The sequence below is a fragment of the Populus alba genome, chromosome 8 (genome assembly GCF_005239225.2).
Source record: "Populus alba chromosome 8, ASM523922v2, whole genome shotgun sequence".
Lineage (NCBI taxonomy): Eukaryota > Viridiplantae > Streptophyta > Magnoliopsida > Malpighiales > Salicaceae > Populus > Populus alba.
Genome location: NC_133291.1, coordinates 8810828 through 8835769, shown reverse-complemented (window position 1 = coordinate 8835769; position 24942 = coordinate 8810828). Strand labels below are relative to the sequence as shown.

The window sequence follows — 24942 nt, the reverse complement described above, 5'->3', positions numbered from 1 at the left end:
CCCAATATGGCTTTCACAATAGTAACTAGGGTAAAAAAAGCTTTAACTTGATTACTGGGCCCACCTCATGCAGAGAGGCCCAATATGGCTTTCACAATAGTAACTAACTATATATAATTGGGTGAAAAAGCTTTAACTTGATTACTGGGCCCTCCTCTTGCAGAGAGACCCAATATGGCTTTCACAATAGTAAGTAGCTATATATATACAGCTATCAAGAGCTGCGCGGTTGACATCTTCTAAATTCAATTTTAGAAATTTTATTTATATATTTTAATTATTTTGAATATAAAAAATAAAATTTAATTTTTTAAAATAATATAAAAATAAATAAAATATCAACCCCACTGAATTACTTTACTAAAAAAATTAATATTAAAACTTTCTTTTTTCTTTAAAATAACTCATTGTACATTTTAAAAAAAAAAAAACCTTTAAAAAAATTAAATGAAAGTCAGGAGGGTAATATAAAATATAAAATGAATTGAAATTTATCACTTTTAAACGTATAAATTTAATTTATTTATTAATTGAATTCAAATTAAATACTATAATTAAATTCAATTACATATAAACAAGATGATACAAGATTTGAGGGGAAGTGAGTGAGTGAGAGAGTTACTGCTGTGTCTTAACTGTGTGGGGAACATCTTTTCTGGAACCGGCCCTAACCATTTTACTCATCTGAAACCAGAAGGTGAACACCTTTCTCACTTCTCTTTTCGTATTTTCCAGATACAACAGAGAAGATGATCCAAATATATGCACCCTTAGGCTTCCACCTACAAGAAGTTTTGAAAGATTACAACCTGATATCAGCAATAAGGGCCATGAAGCAAGCAAGTAGAGATGCTTGTAATGAGAAATTGGAAGCAACACGCATGTCCCAGTTTAGGTTTTTAGGATGACAATAGCTTGGTAATGTTGATATCCACACACAGTTTGCTATTCCCAAGCTAAAACACATGGCTCTTTTCAATTCTTAGAATCCAGAAAACCATCCTAAGAAAATCCATAATCTGCTGTACGGATTCCTCCCATTTAAGGGCCATTTACTTTCGTAACCAAATCAAAATATTTGGTGTCTTAAAATCACTTGCTTCTTCGGTACCGAAGGCTGTTACAGACAGCCCATTGGTGATTATATTTTTAAAAACATAGTCTTCTGGCTTTGCACGTTCGTTAGAGGCCATCTAAATGAATTTTTCTGGGACGACTAAAGAAAGATGCTGTGATGCATGCATATAGCCATAGCAGGAGGAAAGAAAGTGGCAAAAGGGGGGGGGGGGGGAGGTCAGACTGTGGCGCCAGAATCTTGTTTAATCGAAATACCAAGAAAAATCAAATGAAAGAAAAGTGCGCATTCTAAACTAAGGAACTGATTGGCTGACATTATCTTCTAAGCATATCCGGAGCCACGCTTAAGTATGGCGATCAAAAGATAGAAACTAACAACGAATAAGAGCCAGGGGCAGAACATTTTACCAAGCACAGGAGCAGCCCCCATCCTTTCACCAAGAAGAAACCATGTAAATCCAGAACCCCAGACTGGCTCAAACCATAAATGATTGCAGTTTCTGTTGCTAAAACATCACACATAGCAGCCATCTGCGAAGTTAATAAAAGCAACCTGTGATCACATTTTCTAAATCCGATTGAAGCCATTTTGTTTAAACTCATCAGTGATCTTTCATTCCAGAGGCAAGGATCATCATGATCCCACAAATCATCATGCAACGTCAGCGTCACTGAGAATTGGGAGATTCCAATTCCATTCCCAAAAAGATTTCACATTTAATTTTAACTGAAATTGAATCTACATAACAACTTTAATAATATTATATAAAATTTGTCTCGCTTATAAAATACAATAAGTTTCTATGCAATTGTAATTTTTTTTTATTATTATGAATTACCAAATCCCAAATATTACTAAACTGTAAGCCATGGAGAAATTCATAAACCCACAAGGCAAATAAAAATATAAACTACACCTCCACAGACAATAATCATGACAAAAAAAATAAAATAAATAAAAGGACAATCCAAGGTGACTTTAATCTTAAAAAATAAAAAAAATCAATTTTCCATGAAAGGGGAAAAAAAATCTTCCATCATTAGTCTTCTTTCAAAACAACATCAGAAAGATCTATAAATTCACATTAACTAATATAGACACAAACTTTACGGGCCTAGAGGGAAGAACTGCCGAAGGTAGAGAATGATGGATAGAGCATTTAAAAAGGGTTGCACTTGCAAGGGAACTAACAACGAGGAATTTCCCAGAACCAGGGTGGGAAGGACAACTGGGGAGGCACGTTTGAGTGTACTGAGATTTTAATCGGGGCAAACTTTATGAGAGCTGAGTGTGAAAGTTCATGATGTCTATGCCCTGGATAGTTGGAATGATGTTATGTAGCCATATCCTCAAATTAAGAACCCATTAAGGTGCTTTCCCTTTATTACCTTCTTCTTTCACGTAAGTTAAAATGCAGGACTAAAGCAGCGTGACAAACAAGAAAGCACAAGGAAGAAAAATAAGGACAAAGGTGTGAAACTTATTTAAGAAATTTTGAAGTTTCCTTCGAAACGTTGGCAAATTTGATGAAAACAATTTATCGTACCTCTATGCTCTCTCCATAAGCACAACCCAGTTGAGAATATGCTAGTGCAGAGTGACGGTATCCATGGAAATGCAGTCATCCAATGCATACCATTTCCCACTTCCATGATGGCGGATCACAAGTTTGGACACCACCAAACCTGCCTCCAACAAAATATCATATTGTTGAGGAGATAGCAATAACACATAACTAAATTAGCAATAACTTCTTCAAACCATGCGTGAAGATAACCAGACTACATTTCTTGTGGATATTTATGCTGTAAACACACCTTGTATCCAAGACGAGGTAAAAAGTTATTTCTATTTGTGTTTCTCCATATATGTTCCGTTCTAAGCATATGCAAGCCAAAAACACCACAGTTAAGAAGTTCAATGAGATCACCAATCTGGCAATGTGCAACTACAAATCCAATATTATAGAAGGTTGAAAACAAGCTTATTTTATTCAAACCAGTTGAAGGAAAATTAATATAAGAAGAATGCTTGGTCCTTCCACTTCGATCATCATCAAATGCAACGAACAATAGAATCACTAATCAACAAAAACAAGGATCAACACCTACACTGGGAGGAGATCCACTGGATTCCAGACTTGCAAGGCGTACAATGGACATGAGAGCTCCAAACCAGGTATGTGCAGGAACCGTGTTGCTCCTAGCATACCATCAAGCAAAGGAACCACAATTACATGATCAATTTATACACAAAAACATATGCCCAATTTTGTATCTTTTAAGTACAGTTACCAACCAAACCAAGAAAAAAAATCTTGATTTGAGACACAATCTAGAGGCTGATCAAGAAAGCTACAGTGAACATTAATATAAATGATGCACGACCAGCATCTGATGTGTGCAGCCCAAGTGCTGACTTAGGTAACCCAGACAAACCCAAAACCCCAACTCTATCACTGCACTACGGGTCCGAACATCATCCTATGCTTGCAATGCAAATGGCAAGAATGGAATGGCAGATACAACAAATCTCACAACAGTGAAAGCTGCTGGATCCATTATTGCTTCAACTTCTTTCACAACTGGAATGTTACTCGCTACAACATCACAAAAATAAAAATAAAACCAAAAACTATCACAAAATCAAAGTTGCGGCCACACACAGGGCAATGCATCTAAAATCAAACAAGGATATTTCAAACGGATGATGGGATCTATATAATCGCAGGCAGATAAAGTTTCCATCTAAAGTCAACAAGGTAAAATTAATAACAACAAATCCTCAATCAACTAGGATATTTTAGCGCAATCAGATGTCAAATCCGCCTCAATATCTAGATATTTTAAATAAAACAGAATGTAATGTATAATGAATGACTATTCTATTAATTACAATTCGCCAAAGCAGCAATATCGTTTTTTTTTTAAAAAAAAAAAAGTGAAATTAATTCAAGCTTCTTCAATTTGTATCATCTCCTATGAGAATAATTTTTTTTTCAAAAAAAAAGAAAAGAAGAGTACTAACGTACCATAGACAATCGTGACGCCGTTGAGTAAAAAGTGATAGACCTGACTTTCCTTCCTGGACCGATCAGTATCCTCCGCCACGAATATTTTCTTCCAAACAACGTCTTAAAATTTAAGCTTTTTGTTTCTTCTGTTTCAAAGAAGAGTAGACTGCCGAAATTGTTGAGTTTTTGTTTATATACTTTAACACCCGAAGTCAGGCTACAACGAGAAGAACTGAGAGGAGAAGAAAGAACAGCTCGGAGACTAATCATCGCTTCGCCATGGAATTCACCTTGCTACTAGAATGAGCTCCTTGAGATGATTATAGCGCTCTTGTAAAATATTACGCGACGATATCCAAAAAGACTGCACGCGTCTGTAAGAAACAACTAACTTGAAAAATAAACTAAGCAAAATATATCGTGAAGTGAAATTCTTTATATTTTTATTAATTAATTAATTTAACTTTAATAAATGAAATGAAATGAAATTTTATTTAAAAAAAAAAAACGCTAAAATATAATAAAGAATAAACAAATAAAACAATACTAAAAAATAACTCGATTTATTTTCAAAACCAATAAAAATTCTTATATAAAAAATAATGATGTGCAATATTCAATTAAATAAATGTTTAAAAGATGATACTGAAAAAACATAAATTTAGAATAAGAATAAAAAAAAGAGCAAACTTGAAAAAAATCTATAAACTGCATTAATCCTCTGAACTAGAAACTCGTGAAATCCTGAAATCAGATTTAATTAAGAAGTTAAATTATTTATTAATTTAATATTAAAAAATAAAATTAAAAAAAATCAAAGTAAAAAAAAATAAAAAAATTAGAATAATAAGAATCGAATCTGATAGGAGAAAAAAACTAAAAAAAGGATTAAATTGCAAAAATCAAAAATCAATTTTTAAAAGCCATCTTAAATAAAATAAATATCAATAAAAAATAAGGATTAAATCTGACATATAAAAAAAATTAAAGAAGAATGCAATTGAAAAAAATCAATTCTATAAAATTATTTTAAATAAAACAAATAATAATTAAAGAATATAAAATCAAATATAAAAGAAAAGGAATTGAATGGATGGTTTGAAATTTTAGGCAGGTGATGTGTGAAAATTAAGGAGAAGAGAGAGAGAAAAAAAAAAGATATTTAACACTAAAGTTTAAACCGCCACTATGTATTTTTTTTTTAATTTCAATATGAAAACTAACAAGGTGACCCGTAATACCAACCTAAATTAAATTTACAACAATATATATATATAATATATACTATATATAATATATATATATATATATATATAATATATAAGAAAAAGTAAAAACAGATGAAAAAAAATCCTAGGTGCAAGTTAAAGAGACTTGCATAAAAGGATAGGTTAGTTATTTTATTTGTATATAGAAAAGTAAAAGACAGATAACTCTTGGAGGCATGTTTAGTAATTCTTTCTTCTAAAAAGCTTTTCAGTAATTTTACCGTGAAGAAAAAAATTGAAAAGACCAAGTTAACTTCATTTAATTTAACAATGACCAATAAATATCTGTGAAAAAACCAAAAATTGATCCTAATAGTTAGTTTTAAAGTTTTTGACGGTGTATGGGAAAATTCTTTCATTATATTATTTTTAATTTATAGTAATTGTGATTGTGGGCACACTAACCTTGCTTAGAAGATTTAGTTTTTTTTTTTTTTTTTTTTAATTTAATGATTGAAGTAAAAGCATATTCTGTAAGAATAAAAGTTTATAAGTTTATTGATAAAAAATTTATAAGATTTGATTGTGTTTTAACTTTCTAGTTATAGTCTGAAAAATTTACACTTTATTTTTTGAATTTTAATACCCACACTAATACTTAACATTCTTAAGATTATTTTATGATTTAATTATTATATTCATTTTAATAACTAAAAAATATGGGGAGCCTCAAAATAATGAAATTGCCATCTATAATTTTTAATTACAGCAATGTCATCCATAATTCCATGAACATAAATCCATTTTAGGTATTTTGTTAAATTATTTTTGGGCATCATTAATGTTCATTAACTTTTCCAGGATATTTCATAATAAAGAAAGGAACACAATCCATTAATTAAAAAACATTGCTTCCCTTAACTAAACTCATGTGCATTTAACACCTACAATACATGAATTAGAGAAGTTATGGAAGAGGCAAGCAAGAACAGAAATCGATCTGGTATGCTTTTGCTTTCATTTATCATCCTCATCTCTATCCTAATTTGACAAGTATGCCTATAATCAAAGGTTAGCACCGAACTTCCATCAATCCTCTTTAATTCGAACCTCTCAACCAACACAGAGCTACCATTCCTCCACTTTCCCTTGCCGTCAAAATCCTCATCTCTCCCACTTTAATATAGTTTATGGAGGCCGTAGATCTTCCTACGGTGGAAGGCGACGTTGAAGTTGATCGTTCCCCATAGCATTTAAAACTATCGAATATATCGACATGATGATGTGAGGTTTTTGAGAAAATAGTAATTATTATTTTTTTAAAGTATTTTTTTAATTTTGACATTATATTAAAATTATTATTTTTTATTTTTAGAATATTATTTTTAATATCAGTAATATATAAAAAATAATTTTTATAAAAAATCAAATTTTTGTATGCATGTATTAACAAAAATTCAGAAGTTGCAAATATAATAATTCTCTTGTCCAAATGCGCCAACTCTTAATAATAAGGCACGAGTGTGCCAAGAATCAACGGCAAGGATTTGCACAATCAAGTGCACGATTTGCCTCACCATATAGACTAAGAAAGTGAGATGTACAGGAAGAACGACAGATCGACGGAAAAGACACGATGTTTTGATTTTGAAAATCAAATTGGTTTTAATTGAATTTAATTTAGGAAATTCATTTTTTTTTTTACTTTTAAATGAATCAGCTGAGTTCTTGATTTGTCAAACATGTGTTAATTTATAAATTAATTGTCTATATTCTCTAGGCTAAATTGAGACTCGCCCAATGAAAAGGCACTTTTCCCTTATTAGTCAAAACTAATAGGACTAACGAATGGGGCTAACTAAAGTTTGAGGGTTGCCTTACGTATCACCTAGCGTCCCAAAAATCCATCCCTGCACATACCATTAATTATTATATGTGAAGAGCATGTTCTTGGCACCCTACATAGTTTAGAATTGAGTAGATCATCAGACCTTCATGCATAGATTCCTTTGCTTTGTTTGCTAGCTGCTTGGCCCCTACATAGTTTAGAATTGAGTAGATCAGTACCTTCATGAGAGGATAATCAAACAGAGATTTCCCGAGGAATGGCGAAGACGAAAGTAGATCTGAAAACCAACAGTACTGTTAAAAACCAACCACCATGTTTTATCATGCATGCTTGAGGAGCATGAATGCGACCTCCATTGATTAACATTAATAGAACCTTTTAATGAGGTCGTTGATGCATTGTATTAAATTTAGCATTTCCAGCCATGCATGCCGTTGTGGGACCTTTCCACTGCTCATACGGCTTCTTCATTGGTGATGAAAATGATGACTAATGGTGCAAAAGGAGATATCAAACTGAGAAATGCAAGCTAGCAAATTAAACAAGCCGGAGCATGGGTGGGTGGAAGCAATAAAAAAAAGCCTTGTGGAGGTGATAAAAGAGAGAGAAGAGGTAGTTGCACTTAACCACACCCTCTTTAACTCGCGTACGTGCACTTAAATGCTCTACAATGGCCTCAAGCAAACATTCATTTCATAGGGAAAAACTATCTTTTGCACAAAATATGTTGTGGTCTTCAGACCTTCGTTTCTCGTGCTTCCACGGAATCTTTTGAGTTTGTCAAGGCTAACTGTACAATTGAAGAAAACACCATCCCTTCTCTGCAGCCGTTGCATGGAGATTTTCACAGTTCACCAGACAAAACTGATTCCAATGAAGTTTCATGCCTTTTCTTTGCACGTTAGAGGACTCGGAACTTTGCTCTGTCCAAAGGTGACATGAGCCCAAAATTAAGTTGATAATTGGAGCTGTCCAAAAAGGGCATGGAATAGAGGCTTCCCTCCACGTCCAACAAGTGATTGAAGGAATGGTATAGGGATATTGTGGTCATTCAGGAGGAATTGCGAGCATCCCCCAGCTAGGGAGCGCTCAATTGACCGCCGGCATACCATACATGTACAAAACAGAACATTTTACTGATGGTTTTATTTAAAATATAATTGGATTCTTAATGTTATTATAAGCGTAAAATATAAAATTTGATGTGAGATACAGTTTCCCAAGGTTTAAGAATTAGTCGTGCGTGTAAACTGGCTTGAACACCCACATAAATAATAATAATAAAAAAACAGAAAGCGTGTTGGCCCAGCAAGACAGGCATCCTCATTTACAGAAATGGATGCATTTAAGTCCAAAAAAACTGATGGTATTTCTAGGAATAATCAATCAAGAGAGAACCCCCCCGCCCTCTCCCCCACCTAATTATCAAAGCCATGTCTCTTTGCACTACAGTCTGTGACCAGATACATGATTGACATACCGCAAGGTCCACAACAACATTAATGTTCTAATGGTGTCTGTTTTCCTAGCCATAAGCCGTCCATCACTTGCCCGAACAATGCATCATCGTGGCTGTTAAGACTGCTTGAATATTGAACGTCCAGGATTTATATATTCTGGGTTTATAATGTTTGCAGTGCTTCTTTTTTTTATAGAATTTGGTGCATGATTATTTTAATCATTAACATCATATGACACATTAATTGGGTGACAGACGGTCAAAATTAGAATAATTTAATTCTGGTTTGTCAAAAAACATAACCTACACCTATCCTAGGAGTAGCAGCCAGCACTCTTGTTCTCAACCTCCATTCAAATAATAGTATATGCATCAATTCCCATTTCTTCCAGCTTTTGTTTTGCCTTTTGGAGTACTGAAACTGATGAGTTTTGTTGACAATCAGATCGTGTGGGAAAAAAAAATGAAGGATGAGGCATGTGGCCTTGCTCTCCACTTTTAATGAGAAAAAAAAGCTCCTTTTCAACAGAGAAAGAAAGGTAATGTTTAAAGTAGAGTTGCCCATCTTTTTGGGGGTGTAAGTTGAACTGCTCTTTACTGCATGAAGCATACACAGACACTGTTTAGTAGTTTCTTCTGTGTATTTTATTACAGCAAAGACTTAAGTGCATTTAATTGCAAATGTATTAAAAAAAAAAATTTTTGTTTTTTTTTAATTATTTTTTTATATTGAAGCATCAAAATATCTGAAAACTATTAAAAAAAAATTAATTTAAAAATAAAAAGAAATTAATTTTTTTCAGAAATGCAAAAACAGGATAAGGATAAATTAAAGTCCAGGTTATACAATCAGTTTTGGTTCCCCTTGTTCTTTGGGGTGTTAAAATGGAAATTTTAAAAACAAGAACTAAGAACGAAGGTGCAAAACGAGAGCAAGAATTCAAATTTAGTTGATGGGTTTTCAGGACATGAGTGGCAAAGTAGATGAATAAAGAGTAGCTATAATTAAATTCAAAGCCAGTGAATTTTAGCAGAAGGGTACAGCAGAAGAAAACACTGAAAAAGAAACAGGAGCATTTACACTAGCCTTCTCAGTTGCCCTCATTCTCACACACCATTGCTGCACTACTGTCCCAACCTCATTAAACATGACTGAAAAGGCTAAAGCCAATGCTCTCTTCTCTCTCGTCTACTATAATATTCAAAAGAAAACAAAAGTAAAGAACAAAAAGCTGAACCCAGAAACCATCTTACATGCACTCTTAAATTTATAGCATTAAATCTTAGTAGCATACATAAGTTCCACAACCTACCGTTCTTCCTAGTTGTGGAGAGGATTAGGACCTGTATGAATTATCCTTTTATCATCCTCGTACACTGTGTCTGGATCTCCTTTACCAATGTCCAAAGGCTGATCTTGGCTTGGAGGTGCATGAAACCATGTCTCAAAAAACCTGGCTTTTCTTGGCAGGGACTTCACCAGCTTACCAGTTTCTTCATGACCAAAAGCTATAAGCAAACCCAACTGAGCAAGAATTAACAGAATCCAGAATAAGAAGATGACTGCAGCTTTAGCTCCAGAGTATCTTCTACCTCTTGCTGCTGCTACGCCAACTTTACGATGAAATATCATATTGCACCAAATATGACTGTGTAGCAAATAGGAAGCACCACTTAGACCACCCTCTAGCAGACCATAAAAAAGGCAAACTGGGATGTCTAAATTTACACAATAGAATGGAAAACAAAGCAGTGAAGTTGCAATAATTCTGTGAAATCTTTTTGGGAAGTTTGAAAGCAACCAAACAAGAGCAACTAGAGATCGGTAGCTGGAGAGAACTTTTTAGCTTTGGGTGCTCCTTATCTTATGGGTCTGCTCACATGATCTTGACCCTTGATTCGTGGAACCTTCTTATATTTTCTTATTTCACACACTGAATCTTTGGATTTAGCACCTTTCACTCTCACGGCCTCACACCATATTTATAATATAGTGGTACTATTATACTGCTACAGCTTGATTTGTTTTCTCATTGCTTTCGGGCATGACCTGTTGTTTTGTTTTTGTTTTTACTGTTTTATGTATTTCTTTTTTCCCATCATGTTGCTTGGAGAGGGTGTTGTGGGACTGTCCAGTATTAATAGCCGCTGTCTCCGGGGTTTTATTCATATTTATTTATGCCAATGAATATATTGAGAAAAAGGCATCGGTAAACAAAAACTCTGTGTTTTCACTGTTTTTTGCATCTAACCTGTCCGTCCCACTTGTGCTTATCTTATTGTAGGGTTTTGTTTTTATTATGTTAATTTTAGTTTCAGGGAATGACTTAACTGGCCATCTTGTCCATGACGTACCCTTGTTTTGATAAAGACTAAGACTCTCCTCCTGATCTTTTGCTGAGTGTTTTTGGATCATAATTAAATAACAGTGATGTTAGCTTTACATCGTCACATGAGATATATATAGCAATAGACACAAGTTATCATAAATTCTTATCTTAGAATCTAATTACTAATTAGTATAGATTTCATCAATCTCAAAAGTTAATTCAAAGACCCACATCTTGGTTTAATTTGACATGAATTAATTGTCACAATTTATTTTCAACGTTAGAATTTACTCTGAAAACCTATTTTCAAGTTTTTTGTTTTTTTTTTTTTTTTTGTTCCCCGTATAAAACAAGTCTTGATTGCTCTAGTTTAGGAATTGCGGGCTTTTTATGTATCCTTAGATTTATTTATCCATACATTTTGTATATTTTTGTTTGTGATTTTTATCTTTTCTAATTCACCCTTGCGAATCCAGTATAGACTTTTTAAGCCACATATTTGGTCATTAGCAGTCAGTTATCGTTTAATAAAATTATAAACTTATGATATGTGTGGGAATGTTGTAGAAGTTTTTTTAAAAAATATTTTTTTATTTTTAAATGCATTAAAATAATATTTTTGATATTAAAACATCATAATGGTCTAAAAACACTATAAAAATTAATTTAAAGCAAATAAAAATAATTTTTTTAAAAAAAATACTTTTAAAATATAAAAACAAATAAGTTGAAAAATTATCTCTACTCATGCAACTTTCTATTACTTGTTTTGAGGGTTTTTTGAAAAATAAAAAAACTCATTATCTCGCTATATTCTATGCATATGATAAATGCTCATTCATATTGACACCTTGAATATCAATCTTTAAAACTTGTTTGTTTCTGTATTTTAAAAGTATTTTTGAAAAAAATTAAATTTTTTTTATTAACTTCAAATTAATATGTTTTTAATGTTTTCAAATCATAATATTAAAAATAATTTTTTTAAAAATAAAAAAATATATATTATTAATATATATTTTAATATAAAAAATTATTTAAAAAACAATCACAATCATATACTGAATCAAGCTTTCGTATATCTGAGGCAATGAAGCTCTCTAGGAATCTGTAGTGATGTTAATGATATATATCCTAGCAGGAGTCTCGCATATATGGTCTACCTACTCTCTGTACATTACACCAAAAACAATTCTGGATAGCTACTTCTCAACTTAGTTTAACTTGTAGAATTAATTTTTTATGTCCTATAGTAATTAAATTCAACTCTAGACCTAGTACATTGACATGAAAGCTGGGATACTTTGACAAAAAAAAATAAATCAAAGTGGTTATAGTAGGATTTGAAACTCGTCATTCTTTTATTAATTAAAACATTTTATCAATTCAACAAGATCATGCTAAGTATAACCCCTTTTTTTTACCAAAAGTTTCTACGTACGTACACCTTGCATCCATATACACACCAAGAAAATACCAGCAGCACGTCAATCGGTTTTGTTACTGTGTAATTTCTCGGAATTCAGCCGATTTTTTTCATTCTTTTATTTTTTTTCTCTGTGTTTTTTTTTTATTATTATTATTGTCTATGCACTAGCAGGAATAATTCTCTCTCCACGCTTTTCTTCTGAGGGTAAATGACATTAAATTCTTCATTCTCAAACTGTTTAGACAATGCCAAGTATTGCTAAAGCCAAGCATTCACGATTTAGGTCACACTGGCTGGTTTGTTCGTGCGATGATGTGAGGCATTTTTTAAAGTTTATTTTTATTTAATTATGTATCAATTAAAAATAAACGTTTATAAAAAAAGGCAACTATAAAAACTTATAAAAATTTAGGAATAAAAAAATATGGACATTGTTGTCCATTGTGATTGAGTTCACTACAATAATGAGCCATCAAAATACCGTTCTGTTTTAATTTATTAATTTAATTTAATAATTCAAAGATCATATTGTATGTCTATCTTGTAATTAATTATACAACTTCAAAACCCTAAAGAAATTATTTTTCATAAAAAAAGCGAAAAATGTAAACCACAGCTGTTCATGCATACACCCACATTGGTAGTTAATTAAAGCAGTAAAAGGTACAAGAAAATGACCATCGGTACTGACGTGGTTCTCGATGAGTATTTAATCAAGCTACGTATTGATGACACTGTTAATTCTTAGATTGATAAAACGCCTTGGAGGTTTTTCATTTATTTATCAAATTTTCATTTAATTAAAAAATACTTAAATTAAATTTGAGATACAGCTTAACTGATTAGATTCTAAATTTATTTTTTTAAAATTTATCAATTCAAGTGCTATAAATCTCAAAGCTTATTAAAAATTTATATGATTATTAATTTTAAAATTTTAAAAAATTAATTAAGTTGCGCGTAAACTAATATAAATATTTATAATTTTTGTAAAAAAAAAAAACACCATTAAATTAGCATCACGTTTAATTAACCCTTGGATTATCGCTGCAAATGCAGATGATGAACTCAGCTTAGTGAAATTTAGTTGAAACTCAACTTGGCATGTGTTTACTTGAAATTTAAAATCATGTTTTGATATTGGTGATGGTTTTTATTTTTTAAATTGTGTTTTTCATCATAAAAATATTAAAAATAATATTTTTAGATATTTTTTTTATAGGTTGATGTTAAAAATTAAAAAGAGTATTATTTTAATATATTTTTAATTAAAAAAATATTCTATACTACATCACTAAACATACATGAATGACTAGTTTAATTAAAGGATGAATAAAAAATAAGCGAGTCTGCCTTGAGCTTGATTCTTTTATTACGTGAACAAGTTTTTGAATGAAATATATATATGGATTAAATTCATCCCAGTCTTTTATTAAATTCATGGTCTCCGACAAGGAACTGTGACATAAGAAAAAACCATATTCCGACTTAAAATAGTCAAACAATTGTTCCCCCCAAAATAATTAAATATATTGATTTATTTTTTCCCTACATGCTATATATAATTGCTAGCTTGTTAGCATCTTTCATAGCCCTCGCAATTTCAATATCCTAAACTTAATTTGGTTCGAGCTTATTAATTTATTTACAAATCGAATGGTTCATAAGCATCTCAATTTATTTGACCAAAAATTTTTAATTACTATACTAATTTAATAAAGACCATAATTTTTTATTATTGTTTTAATTCATTTATTTTTTTAAATCCATGTGCTAATTGTACAATTTGCCCCCTTATTTGTACCTCTTTGGGAATAGCACTCAAACAATGAGTCAAAAGTTTTTGACTTTCAAGAGCACAATCAGCCATACTTGTCGTTTTCCCTCCGTCATGTTAACTTGGCCAAAAAAAAACTTAATTCCAGATTCACTGTATTTTAAAAGTATTTTTTAAAAGAAATTTAATTTTTTTACTTTAAATATATATTTTTGATATTTTTAACATTATTTTAATATACTGATATCAAAAACAATTTTAAAAAAAAAAAAAAATATTATTAATATATTTTTATAAATAAATTTTTTTTAAAAAACAACGCAACTTACAAGCCAGACGCTGGGTTCCTTGCATAAAAAAACTAGACATACTTAAATTTTGAGACAAAACCTGCCACGTGCAGGTGTTTGCATCACCATGTATTCAAGTTTGTGCTTCGAAAATTCTGGCTTCAGCGGAAATTTGAGTGTTCAGGAAGAGTCTTTCTATCAGTAAACTGGAAACAGGGAACAATTCTGTTCATGGATTTCTTTCCACTGCAAGATTTCATTATTGATCACGTGTGCAATGTTGGACCATTAATTTTCTTCTGCATTGGCGCGTGCACCCATATAGAGATCCAATTTTCTTCCACTAGAGACTCTTCCTTGGATCAATCCCGCTGTTAATCTATTTTCTTGACATTTCAATGATGGGGTGCTCTGCGTTTTTTATTCTGTCTCTTTTAACTTTGGATGGAAAATGAAATTTTGAATTTTTTATAGTATAAAAAAATAATAATATTATCTTCTGGTCACCATACTTGTGGAACTATCAAGTTACAAAAATTTCAGTAGTTGGAAACAATTATTGAATTAGGTCCAATTAAGAGATGGTCCTCAGAAATAGAACAGTCTCCGACAGGTTGTGGTCCTAAGGTTATATATTTACAATACCTCCCTGTATATTAAAAAAGAAAAAGAAAAAAATAAAAAGAGTAGTGAGAACAAACAACGAAGACGGGAAAATAGGACTTTACAAAAGACAATTTGATAGTTAAGAAAGCAACTGTTTTACAAATTAATTCAAATAAAAAACTATTTAAAAAAATTAAAATTTAATATTAACTGTCCAAGTATCAACTACTATCCATGATGTCCCCAGCTGTTTAATCAAGGGAAGACTTTTCGAAAGCTCGCAGAAAATGCAAATTGGGCCTCACCAGCTCCTATCGTCGACCTTGATCGCCTTTGAGGCTATAGCCTCAATCAAATGTCTTGGGCCGAGAAGATGTGTGGATATAAGATTGTTCGGGCTTTTCTACAATGACCTTGGTCCAAAATCAAGGATATTGAAATTAAGATAAAAGATTTAAAGATATCTCATATGATAAAAAAAAAAAAAAATGTTTGAAAAAAACTCCTTTCCGTATAATCACTAATAAAAATCACAATAAATCGGCAATGGAAATAGCGGTTGTGGTAGTTCCTTTATCATTCCAGCATAAGTTCCTGTTATCTTCGTTTCTACTATCTCTCTCTAATAAAATGCAGAACATCGGCAAATCAAGCTAAAAGGGAACATCAACTGAAGATTACTAAACGCATTAACTGCTCCTAGCCCTCTAGGCAGTTGGTTCCCCCAAAACATGTTTGATGATTCATGCTCAGGCAACGATGCCATCCCTATCTGACCATCCTGATAGGAGCCATTAAATTTAATAATTTAAATTTTTATATAAAATTTATAATATTATCTATATTATTTTCTAATACACTTATCCAATTAAAAACTTATTAGACTTGAATTATTTTAACTCAATAGTAATTAATGTTTGCTGGTGAATTTGTGGAACTAATACGGTTGGCAGCTGTCAAGGCACCATGAGATGTATGCGGATGATTATTTGACGATGAGGGTGTTGGTAACTGGAATAGACAAGGATTAGGTTGTGCCTGTGGAATCGTTCCAGAGGAAGAACCACTATTCCCACCGGCGGTTTTATTAATTTAACTGCGGCTTGTTATTTCCATCAGCGGTTTATTAATTTAGCTGCGGTTATGTAAATGTATGTTATTTTTTTTATTATTTTTTTAACTTATATTATATTCTTAAAAAAAATTTACAAGTATTTTTTTTCAAAAAAAAAAAAAACTGAATTTCTTTGCAAATTAGAATATTTGCATTAGATAGGGTACATGACTCATGTTTCGGTTAAGATAAGGATGATTGACTTCACAAGAGAACAGAATAAACTTTCAATATTATTATGTTCGGAAAGGAGCCGACCGAAGTACAAAAGGTGATGAGAAAGAGTTTATTTGGAATCAATTATATTCTATAATTGGTTTTAGCTATTTAAATAAATTTAATTTGCTAACTGATTTTTTTTTATTTTAAGAGCATAACATTATATCATATTAGTACGTACGAAAGAATTTAATACTCGTAGATACTAATTCAAAGTTTTAAATTCAGAAAGAAAAAAGAAAAAATAACATACTAGATTAATCATCTCTTGAGGTTAAGGCTGAGTTCACGAGGCTGTTTTCTCAGCTGAAAGTGACATGGATTAAAAGTGAATAATGTTAAAAAAAAAAGAAAGAAATTATAATAGCAAAATAATTTTAAGAAATAACAAAATTAGGACGCAAGGACCGTGATAGTGTTGAACTCTGATTGACGCCGATCCGAAATCTTATTTATCGGGCCATACTGGGTCGTTTTATTAAAAGTGAAGGGGCCTTGATATTTATTATGTCGACTGCTTAGAGCCAGATAAAGGGTGCTGCGCACCTGTGGTTCAGAAACACGCACGTGCACCCAAAGAAAAGAAATAAAGAAAGGAAAAGGAAGGTAAAATTGAAAAAAAAATAAAATTTCTAATAAATATTGTTTGAAATTAACCAAGCTTTATACTGTAAAAAAAAAAAAAAACAGAGCGAGAGAGAAAATACAAAATCGTTAAGGAAAAAGTATGACGTCTCATACGGTCAAGGATTTTTTTTGATATCTCAATAAATAAATAAAAACATGTTGTGATGTGTTAGGGTTTGGGTTTTGTTTGGAAGACAGAGAAGATGTAGACTGTCGCCAACTGTTATCAGTTGTTGCAAGCGAATTTAGCTGTAATTTATTTTTATTTTTCTCACTTTTCCAAGAATAGAAAAGAAGACAAAAACATTTAGCTTTTCATATATTTTAGTAGCGAGGTGGAGAGAAGAAAGAAAAAGAAGAAGATTCGGTCATCTCTTTCTCTGTTCCTTAGTCCAAAATAACAGAAGTACCCGCCTTTTCATTTTCCGTTCACCTTCCCAACTCAACTCTTCAAACTTCGAACTCCTCCTTTCAGTCCTCTTCTCCCCTATAAAATACCCAACTCCCCCCCCCCCCTAGCTTCCCTCCTTAACTCTACAGACACATCTTCTTCTCCGGTATTTCTCTCTCTCTCTCTCTCTCTCTCCACATACCATAATCGTGTATCTGTTTATTTATGTCCATGTGTTCCTGCATGTTTGCGTGTTTATGTTCTGATTAATTGAAACTCCAAAATGGTTGTGCTCATTTGTGTCTGTCATGCTTTGTGTGATATTCTGAGGACCCTGTGGCTCTTTACAATGTTCGGTTTTTCTTTCTTTTCTGAACCCAGTTACGGAAAGGAATTTGTTTTTTCCCCCTTCTTTTCTTATTTTCTTTAGGAAAAACAAGACTTGTTAATTAAGTGCTGCACTAAATGCTTTTTGATTAAGGAACTGATCAGACATAAGCGGGGTTTTCTAGAAGCAGTTTTAGAGTTTTCTCGAGTAGAATTTTGGAATTCTTGAAATTGGATAAGATATCACGAGCTTGGATTCATCCCATTCCAATAAGTATAGCATTGATAAGTTTGCATTTGATCCTCTTTTAGATGGATGGGTTGCTTTGATGATTGCTATACCAATCTTGTTTCCGATTTGTTTTGTCAGATATGCTTATAATCTTCTCGCTGATTTTAGTGGATTTTGGGCCAAGATTGCCCCCTTTTTATCCATTATATTCATGTGTTTATGATGCGGTCTTTCTTGATTAAAGTTTTGTGAATAGCTTTGCAGCTTCCACCTTCTAGCCAGAGGTTATGCTAATCATGGTGGGTAGGAAAAATATTGTCCGAGATGATGCGTTCATGTAAAGCAATAGTCCTATAAATGATCGTGTCTAGAAGATTGATGGGGTGAGGGTGAAAGGTAAAGTACTGTGGGAAAAAAATTATTTAGCTTAAAAGAGGTTGATGAGATTTAATTTCTTGGAATCTTTGGAAAATGTGGCCTAGGATGGAGCAAAAAGATTGGAAAAAGTAAAATTGAACCAATTAGTTTGAGATTAATTCTTTGTTCAGTGAGTTGAATTATGTAATATTTTGCTTCAAATGGCAGCCAGGAAGTTATGACTATTCCTAGCCAACAAACTCCTCAAACATGATGAAATTGGGCGTGGACTAAGATTTTAGTACTAGCTGCAGATTCTACCTGGAAGCTAGGAGGCAATCGTGAAGGTTGTCCAAATACTACTCAAATAGTTTCTCTTTGTTTGCATTCATATAGCGCAATGGTTAATTGGCATGCCCTTTGTGTTGTAGCTGGTCACATAGAATACACAAGTTTTGAGATCATTTTCCAATTTTGTTTGGCTACATGACCAGTACAGTTTTCTCCTTGCTTGAAACACCTTGATATCTTTGCTTTGAATGGCACCTGCAAACAAATAAAGGGTACTTTAATCTGATAGACCCAGGTACATGCACATCGTGTAATGAATTCATGTTCCGTTTTGATGCAGAATATTCAATTTTTCCCTTTGATGCCAGCAATCTTGCTGGCAACCATATTTTGACATTATGAGTCACCAGAGTAGATTCAATCCTTGTAAAATCCTAGAGAGTGTGCATGGCATCCATGTTGTCCAGCATTCTCCATTTGCTTTGAAACAAATTGATCAACAGGGGAACTTCCCTCAATCAACTAGTGAAAGTTCAGGCAAAGGACTGGATCAGCTGCTGCTGATGCGGTAAGTGTAAAACCTTCAACCAACATGGCAACATGCACTTGGAAAATATGTTTCATTGTTAAATTATTGGCTTCAGCAATGTAAAATCTGTTTATCCCCATAGCTAAGGGATATTGAAGTCTACAAAGTCATAAAATGTTCTAATAACCTGTCTTTTATTTCTTATCCAGGAGAGTATGGCAGCAAAGACCGGGATGTTTGAGGCCTATCCAGGGCTGCATTCATGGTATTACAAATATAAATACAACTTCTTTAAGTTTGATAATGCATGCATCACATTTTATATGCTCTCTAATGCATCATACTTTCACTAGGTGATCAGCATCTTGCAGAAACAGTTGCCAATGTGATTACCTCTCTTCCTTTTATTGTTCTTGGTATCCAGGCTCCAAGGTAGTAATACTTTTCTGTGAGATAATTCATAAAGATAAGATCTTTCTTTGATTATTTAATCTATTTTATATACAGGAAGAACTTGAATACTAAGTTGTATGCCAACTCGTTAATCGGAGTTGGAGTTGTCTCAAGTTTGTATCATTCTTCAAGAGGAAAGCTGAGGAAGTACTTGAGATGGTTTGACTATACAATGATAGCCACAGCGACAGTAGTAAGTTGTCCAAATGAACTCTTATATATTGGCACAACTATACTATCAAGGTTACAGGCACATCCAGTTTTGAATACTTATGCTAAACTGGAATGTTATTTGTGGAACTAGATGTGATACTTCTCAGTCCTGACCACTCATATATCTGGTTTAGCAGTTTCTTTTAAAATTGATTTCCTTCTTCAAATGATGCCACCTTTCCTTCAGTGTTAAATTCAACAACAAAAATGATGATGGCAATGATAAAGCGGTTGATGTGTTCATGTGCTTTATGTTTGATTTGGTTTTACTTTACATAAGGCAACTGGGCACCTGATGCAATCCCCGGCATCCTCATATATTGAGTGTTCTTTCTATCTTTTCTTCCCCTCCGTGTTCTGACTTCACCTGTTTGAATATCCCAAGTCATGAATTGACAAAATCTCAACTTTCATTTCATGGAAGCCACAACTCACCTCACCTCATCATCACGTTATCGCTACATACATCTTCTCATGAATGAGTGGCACTTCAAACCCTATTCTTTTCCCTATTGCCTTTTAGCAATCAAATCTTCCACGTTTCAGATGCACTTGTTCTATATGCCCATTTTTGACTTCTTAAATAAGGCTGCCCCCTTGGGGAATGGCTTGTCTTCTGGCCATCTCATGTTTTCTTTTTCTTTTTATTCTTTTTTAATTTTCACATATGCACGCCAATCTTGCAGCATTCATAGAACTACTCTTCTCCATACCACCAAGGTTTAATTGTAATGGAAATACCATCTGATCTAGTGTCTAGATTGTAGATTATTCATTACCATCTTGGGTTCGATTGAAGGAGAAGCCATGAGAAAGTAATTTCATGTGAACACACTAGATCAGATGTGGAAAACATGCCTTGTGAGTTGCCAAGTACTCCCTAAACTTAGTCCCAATGGGCGAAAGCTTGTTTGAGGATACCTTGACAGTTAACCACAAAAAAAGAAGCAAAGTCCCTTAGAATTTACTCTAGCAGCAATGCAAGTCTAGTTTCTGACCTCAAATAGAAGCAAACTTGGTAGGAAATCGCTTTGAATGCACATAAACAAAGTAACCACAAACTGAACTTTTAATTAAAGTTCTGCTGTGCTGTTTGGTTTAGTTATTCTTATAGAGATTTTGCTTTAAATATTTGAGCTACATTAGCATGAACTTGATCACTGAATTACCTTTTGCAGTGTTTGTCAAGGGCCCTAAGAAATGAGAACTCAAAGTATTTGACGGCTGCATCTGCAGCATTATTGCCCATCCAGCCTCTGATGGTCTCTGCTATTCATACAGGGATGATGGAGGTAACGTAGATCATTTCTTACCTCCGATTTTATTAAGTTGATTAGAGTTCAGTTTGTCTTGGTCCACAAATATTGTGACTAAAATGATGATGTTGCTGACAGTTCCATTGTTGACTAGCCAGGAACACATATTAATGCTGATAATGTAACTACAAATTAGAATGGCATTCAATTTTACCGTCATGCCTTGCTAGCGTAGTTATTATGATTGCCAGAATTTATTAATTACCGGAAAGTATCACATAGTTTGAATATCAGCACCCTGATGGGTGCTGAGTGCATGAAATGTCTATATTGCTGAAGCCAATGAGGTGACCCATGAAAGCCTGAGCAGCAAAAGTCACGTTGTGGGTTTCACACTGTTCTATTCTGCAAGATTAATATATTCATTTCCTTCATTAGTTGCAATTTGAAATCCTTTAATGGTAATACCCTCTCAACTTTTTATTGTTACATTTATATTGCTAAAAGCTTGATTTCCCCTGAATTACTCTTCCTAGGTAGCATTTGCAAAAAGAGCATTAAAAGATCCGGATCTAAGGATGGCACATAATTTGCATAAGATGTCATCGTTGTTGGGGGGTGTTCTTTTCGTTGCTGATGATTGCCTTCCTAGTACTCCTTTTCTTCATGCTGGTTGGCATCTTGCTGCAGCTATTGGTGTCGGCACCTGTAACAAGCTTCTTGAGTAGTGTATATATCTCAGATCAGTTTCTTATGATTCATTTATCGATTGGAATGCAGTCTCTCCTCAAACACCAGGACGACTATAATTTTTTATTTTTGGTAATAGCTGTCTTTCTTCAACCAGGAAAGGAGAGGAAGGGGAGGAAGGGATGGATTTGCTCTTTTCCGTTAGTAGCAGCTCGACTGTCCCAACTATGGATGGATTTCATAATTTCTTTCAATCTGGATATTATGTAGCCATTCCTAGCATCTAAAACGAAATGCATTTATATTCAGCACAAAATCTATTTATCTGATATACTAATTAAATATTTGTAGCATTTTATGTCTGTATATCACAATCAGCATTATGAAAGAGAATTATTTCATCTACTTAAATCAAATGTAGAACCAAGCTCTCAATTACTATAATTTTGCACTGAACTAGAAAAGAATGCCCAGTAGCTCTTTTCTTAATGACCAATAATTGATCTCATGCCTGGTCTCACGTTAGCTTGAACCGTACTTTTGATTTGATTATGAAAGTATGCTTATCCAAGATAGTCATATTTCTTGTAATCATTCATGCATGTTTGATTTCTCTGGTTCACCAAGCACACTGGCACATCCTAGCAATTAATACAAGTATGGTTCTACAAAAAGGACTCTAAAGAGGACAGAACAAAAATTTGCCCGTAAAAGTTTTTATCGTCCGGTCTATATTATGATGACCCAGCTGGAGGAAGCTAAACAGATCCTAGAGCAAGTGATACAGATTGACTGTTGGTAACATTCATCAAGGTATCAGACTATGATTCTGCTTCGTTTATCGATGTCTGTTCGATAAAGTAGACTTTGTTTTTTCATTTCTCAACAAATAGACCTGACGTTGGTCATGAGAGAGTTGCTGTGTGCTGCTACTGCTATAGGTTACTATAATGAAGGTTACAGAATCTGTAGACATGAGAACTGATGGCACTAGACACAATGAAGTTTTAACCGGTTATAACAATTGCAGTGTGTAACATACAGCCTGAGACGTAAGTGTTTCTTGGAGCCTAGTTAGATGGCTAGTTACGTGGCGGTGACTGGTGATTGTGAAGGAGGCGCTGGCCGCTGTGGTTGATTCAAATGTGAAAAGGAGACTGTATGACTTGTAGAAGACTGATAGTGATAGAGTTGGCAAACAGCAAGTTAAGAGTTTAAACTTTAAAGAGATTTGAGATATCAAGAGCACTGTGGGATAAGTTCTTCAAAATGATGGGGTTTTTAGTTTTTATTTTACAAATTTATTATGGTTAGCTCTGATTTTAAAATTTTAATAATTTTATGCTTTTTCATGACCAAAACTGTTAGGTAAACCAAAGTTTTCTCAATACCAAATACAGTAATCTGATCTTCAGTGGTGACAAGAGTTTTTTTCGTGCGAGCAATATTATGAAGGTATTTTAGGACAAGTTTTAAATACCGAGACAAGTCACTCTCATATTGGGCCATTCATACTTTATTGTTGCTTGCTCGGTCTATAAAGAGATCATTCCCTAAATAGAGCTTCCAGCTTGCAAGCCGGAGAGAGAGAGAGAGAGAGAGAGAGAGAGAGAGAGAGGGCAATTAATATAGTTATCTAGCTTCTTCACCACGTGGATGATGAATGGTGGTGACAACAATGAGCCTAATATGAATGATTTCTTCAACCCAGAGCCCGACACTACTACCCTTTGCACAGATACTACTGCAACTCCTTCCCCGTATGTAGGACTAAAACATCATCTCGGTATGCCTGCCGCATTTCTCTCTTCAGTCTTTTAAGTGGTCGTCGTAATTTATTTCTATTTATATAGTATGTACATGCAGCCAAACCAAGTTGTGACAACTGACACAGTCTTCGCACAAATACTCCACATGTTGATTGTAATTAATATGGGTGCATGCAGCCAAAACAAGCTGTGATCGGCAAAGCAGTGGGAGAGAGAATTCAAAGAGCAGGTAGAAATTATGGGAGGTTCGAGATGGAGCCCCACAGCAGAGCAGCTACTAGCACTTGAAGAAAAGTACAGATGCGGCACTCGAACTCCAACAACCGACCAAATCCAACAAATAGCTTCAGAGCTTCGTGGGTTTGGAAAGATTGAAGGGAAGAATGTGTTTTACTGGTTTCAAAACCACAAGGCAAGAGAAAGACAAAAACGCCGGCTCTGTCAAGTACAACAAAAACACAATAATTCTGGTCATGAAAGCTTGAATAAGCTGATGAAAGAATCAGGTATTTTTGCTTCCTTTCACAATATGTATACTTTTTTTTTTGGCTAGTTACGGTATATATGCTTGTTATCTTGTTGCTCTTTTAGTTTTGTATAAGAATAACAAAGAAAGAAAGAAAGAAAGAAATTTTTTTGCACCTTCTTCTCTCTTGTTTGACTCATCGTTGCTCTTCTTGGTTTAATATAAGAAACTATATATCCTACTACAATTATTCCTTCTCTTGTTTGACTCTTTGATATGTCATTTTCTTTGCTTTGTTTCACTTGCTAATGGAAACGAGGAGGACAGTTCATGGACTTGATCAAACAAAGAACTTGGTAACTCATTCAAACTGCAGTGAGCATGTAGAGGTCAGCACTTCATCTTCGTCATATGTTTCCAATGGTTAGAGTAAAACACCCAAAAAGTGAAATAATTAAAGTACTCATTAAGATACAATTATTTGATCATGAGGTCAAATTAAAGGCTAGTTAAAGAGCTTTGTCATGTTCAAAAGGAAGAGGTTCAAAACTTGCATTCCTTGTTATCATGCTTGCAAGACCTTGGAAGAATGCACTCGGCTTCTTGTTTAATACTTTTGTATTTTTACAGGGGCCTCTTTCAGTGCATGGAGCAGAAATTGCAGAAAGTGGAACAAATGGTTGGTCAGAATTTGAGGAAAAGGAATTACAGCAGATGAAGAGTAGCAGCCTTGACATGCATGCAATGTGGCATACTATAGATTTGTCTTCCTCTCCTCCCGTCCACCACTTCAAAAGCACCATGACCACAACAACGTCAAAATTCTCAAGCCTTGAAGAGCACAGTTCTCTGTTGAGACCCAGCAAGAGAGAATCACGTGCAAATCATCATGATGATGAAATTAGGGAAGTTCAAGCCCTTCAGCTGTTTCCACACTGTAGTGATAACTGTAACGGTTCTAATGGTACC

At 33.5% G+C, this 24942-nt stretch overlaps 1 protein-coding gene and 1 long non-coding RNA gene across 9 annotated transcripts; one reads left to right on the top strand and one right to left on the bottom strand.

Moving 5' to 3' along the window:
- Positions 1-440: 440 nt before the first annotated feature.
- LOC118040051 (uncharacterized) lies at positions 441-4459 on the bottom strand. Of its 2 annotated transcripts, none has more exons than XR_012170635.1 (5): positions 4110-4459; positions 2896-3280; positions 2625-2763; positions 1486-1608; positions 441-782 (listed from the first exon to the last, which is right to left on the bottom strand). It is a non-coding gene; the product is annotated as an uncharacterized lncRNA (long non-coding RNA). The 2 variants fall into 2 exon arrangements; XR_004686005.2 differs by having other exon boundaries at positions 447-782; positions 3190-3280.
- Positions 4460-17165: 12706 nt separating this feature from the next.
- LOC118040054 (uncharacterized) lies at positions 17166-22143 on the top strand. 7 transcript variants are annotated; one of them, XM_073411118.1, is made up of 9 exons: positions 17166-17556; positions 18206-18345; positions 18535-18653; positions 18938-19165; positions 19336-19391; positions 19480-19558; positions 19634-19772; positions 20971-21084; positions 21585-22143. In XM_073411118.1, the coding sequence occupies exons 4-9, from the start codon at positions 18996-18998 to the stop codon at positions 21774-21776; spliced, it is 750 nt and encodes a 249-aa protein (XP_073267219.1). In that variant the 5' UTR covers positions 17166-17556; positions 18206-18345; positions 18535-18653; positions 18938-18995; the 3' UTR covers positions 21777-22143. The 7 variants fall into 7 exon arrangements, with proteins under 7 accessions (XP_073267219.1, XP_073267220.1, XP_034902807.1 ...); XM_073411119.1 differs by having other exon boundaries at positions 18893-19165; XM_035046916.2 differs by lacking the exon at positions 18535-18653.
- The last annotated feature ends 2799 nt before the right edge of the window (positions 22144-24942 follow it).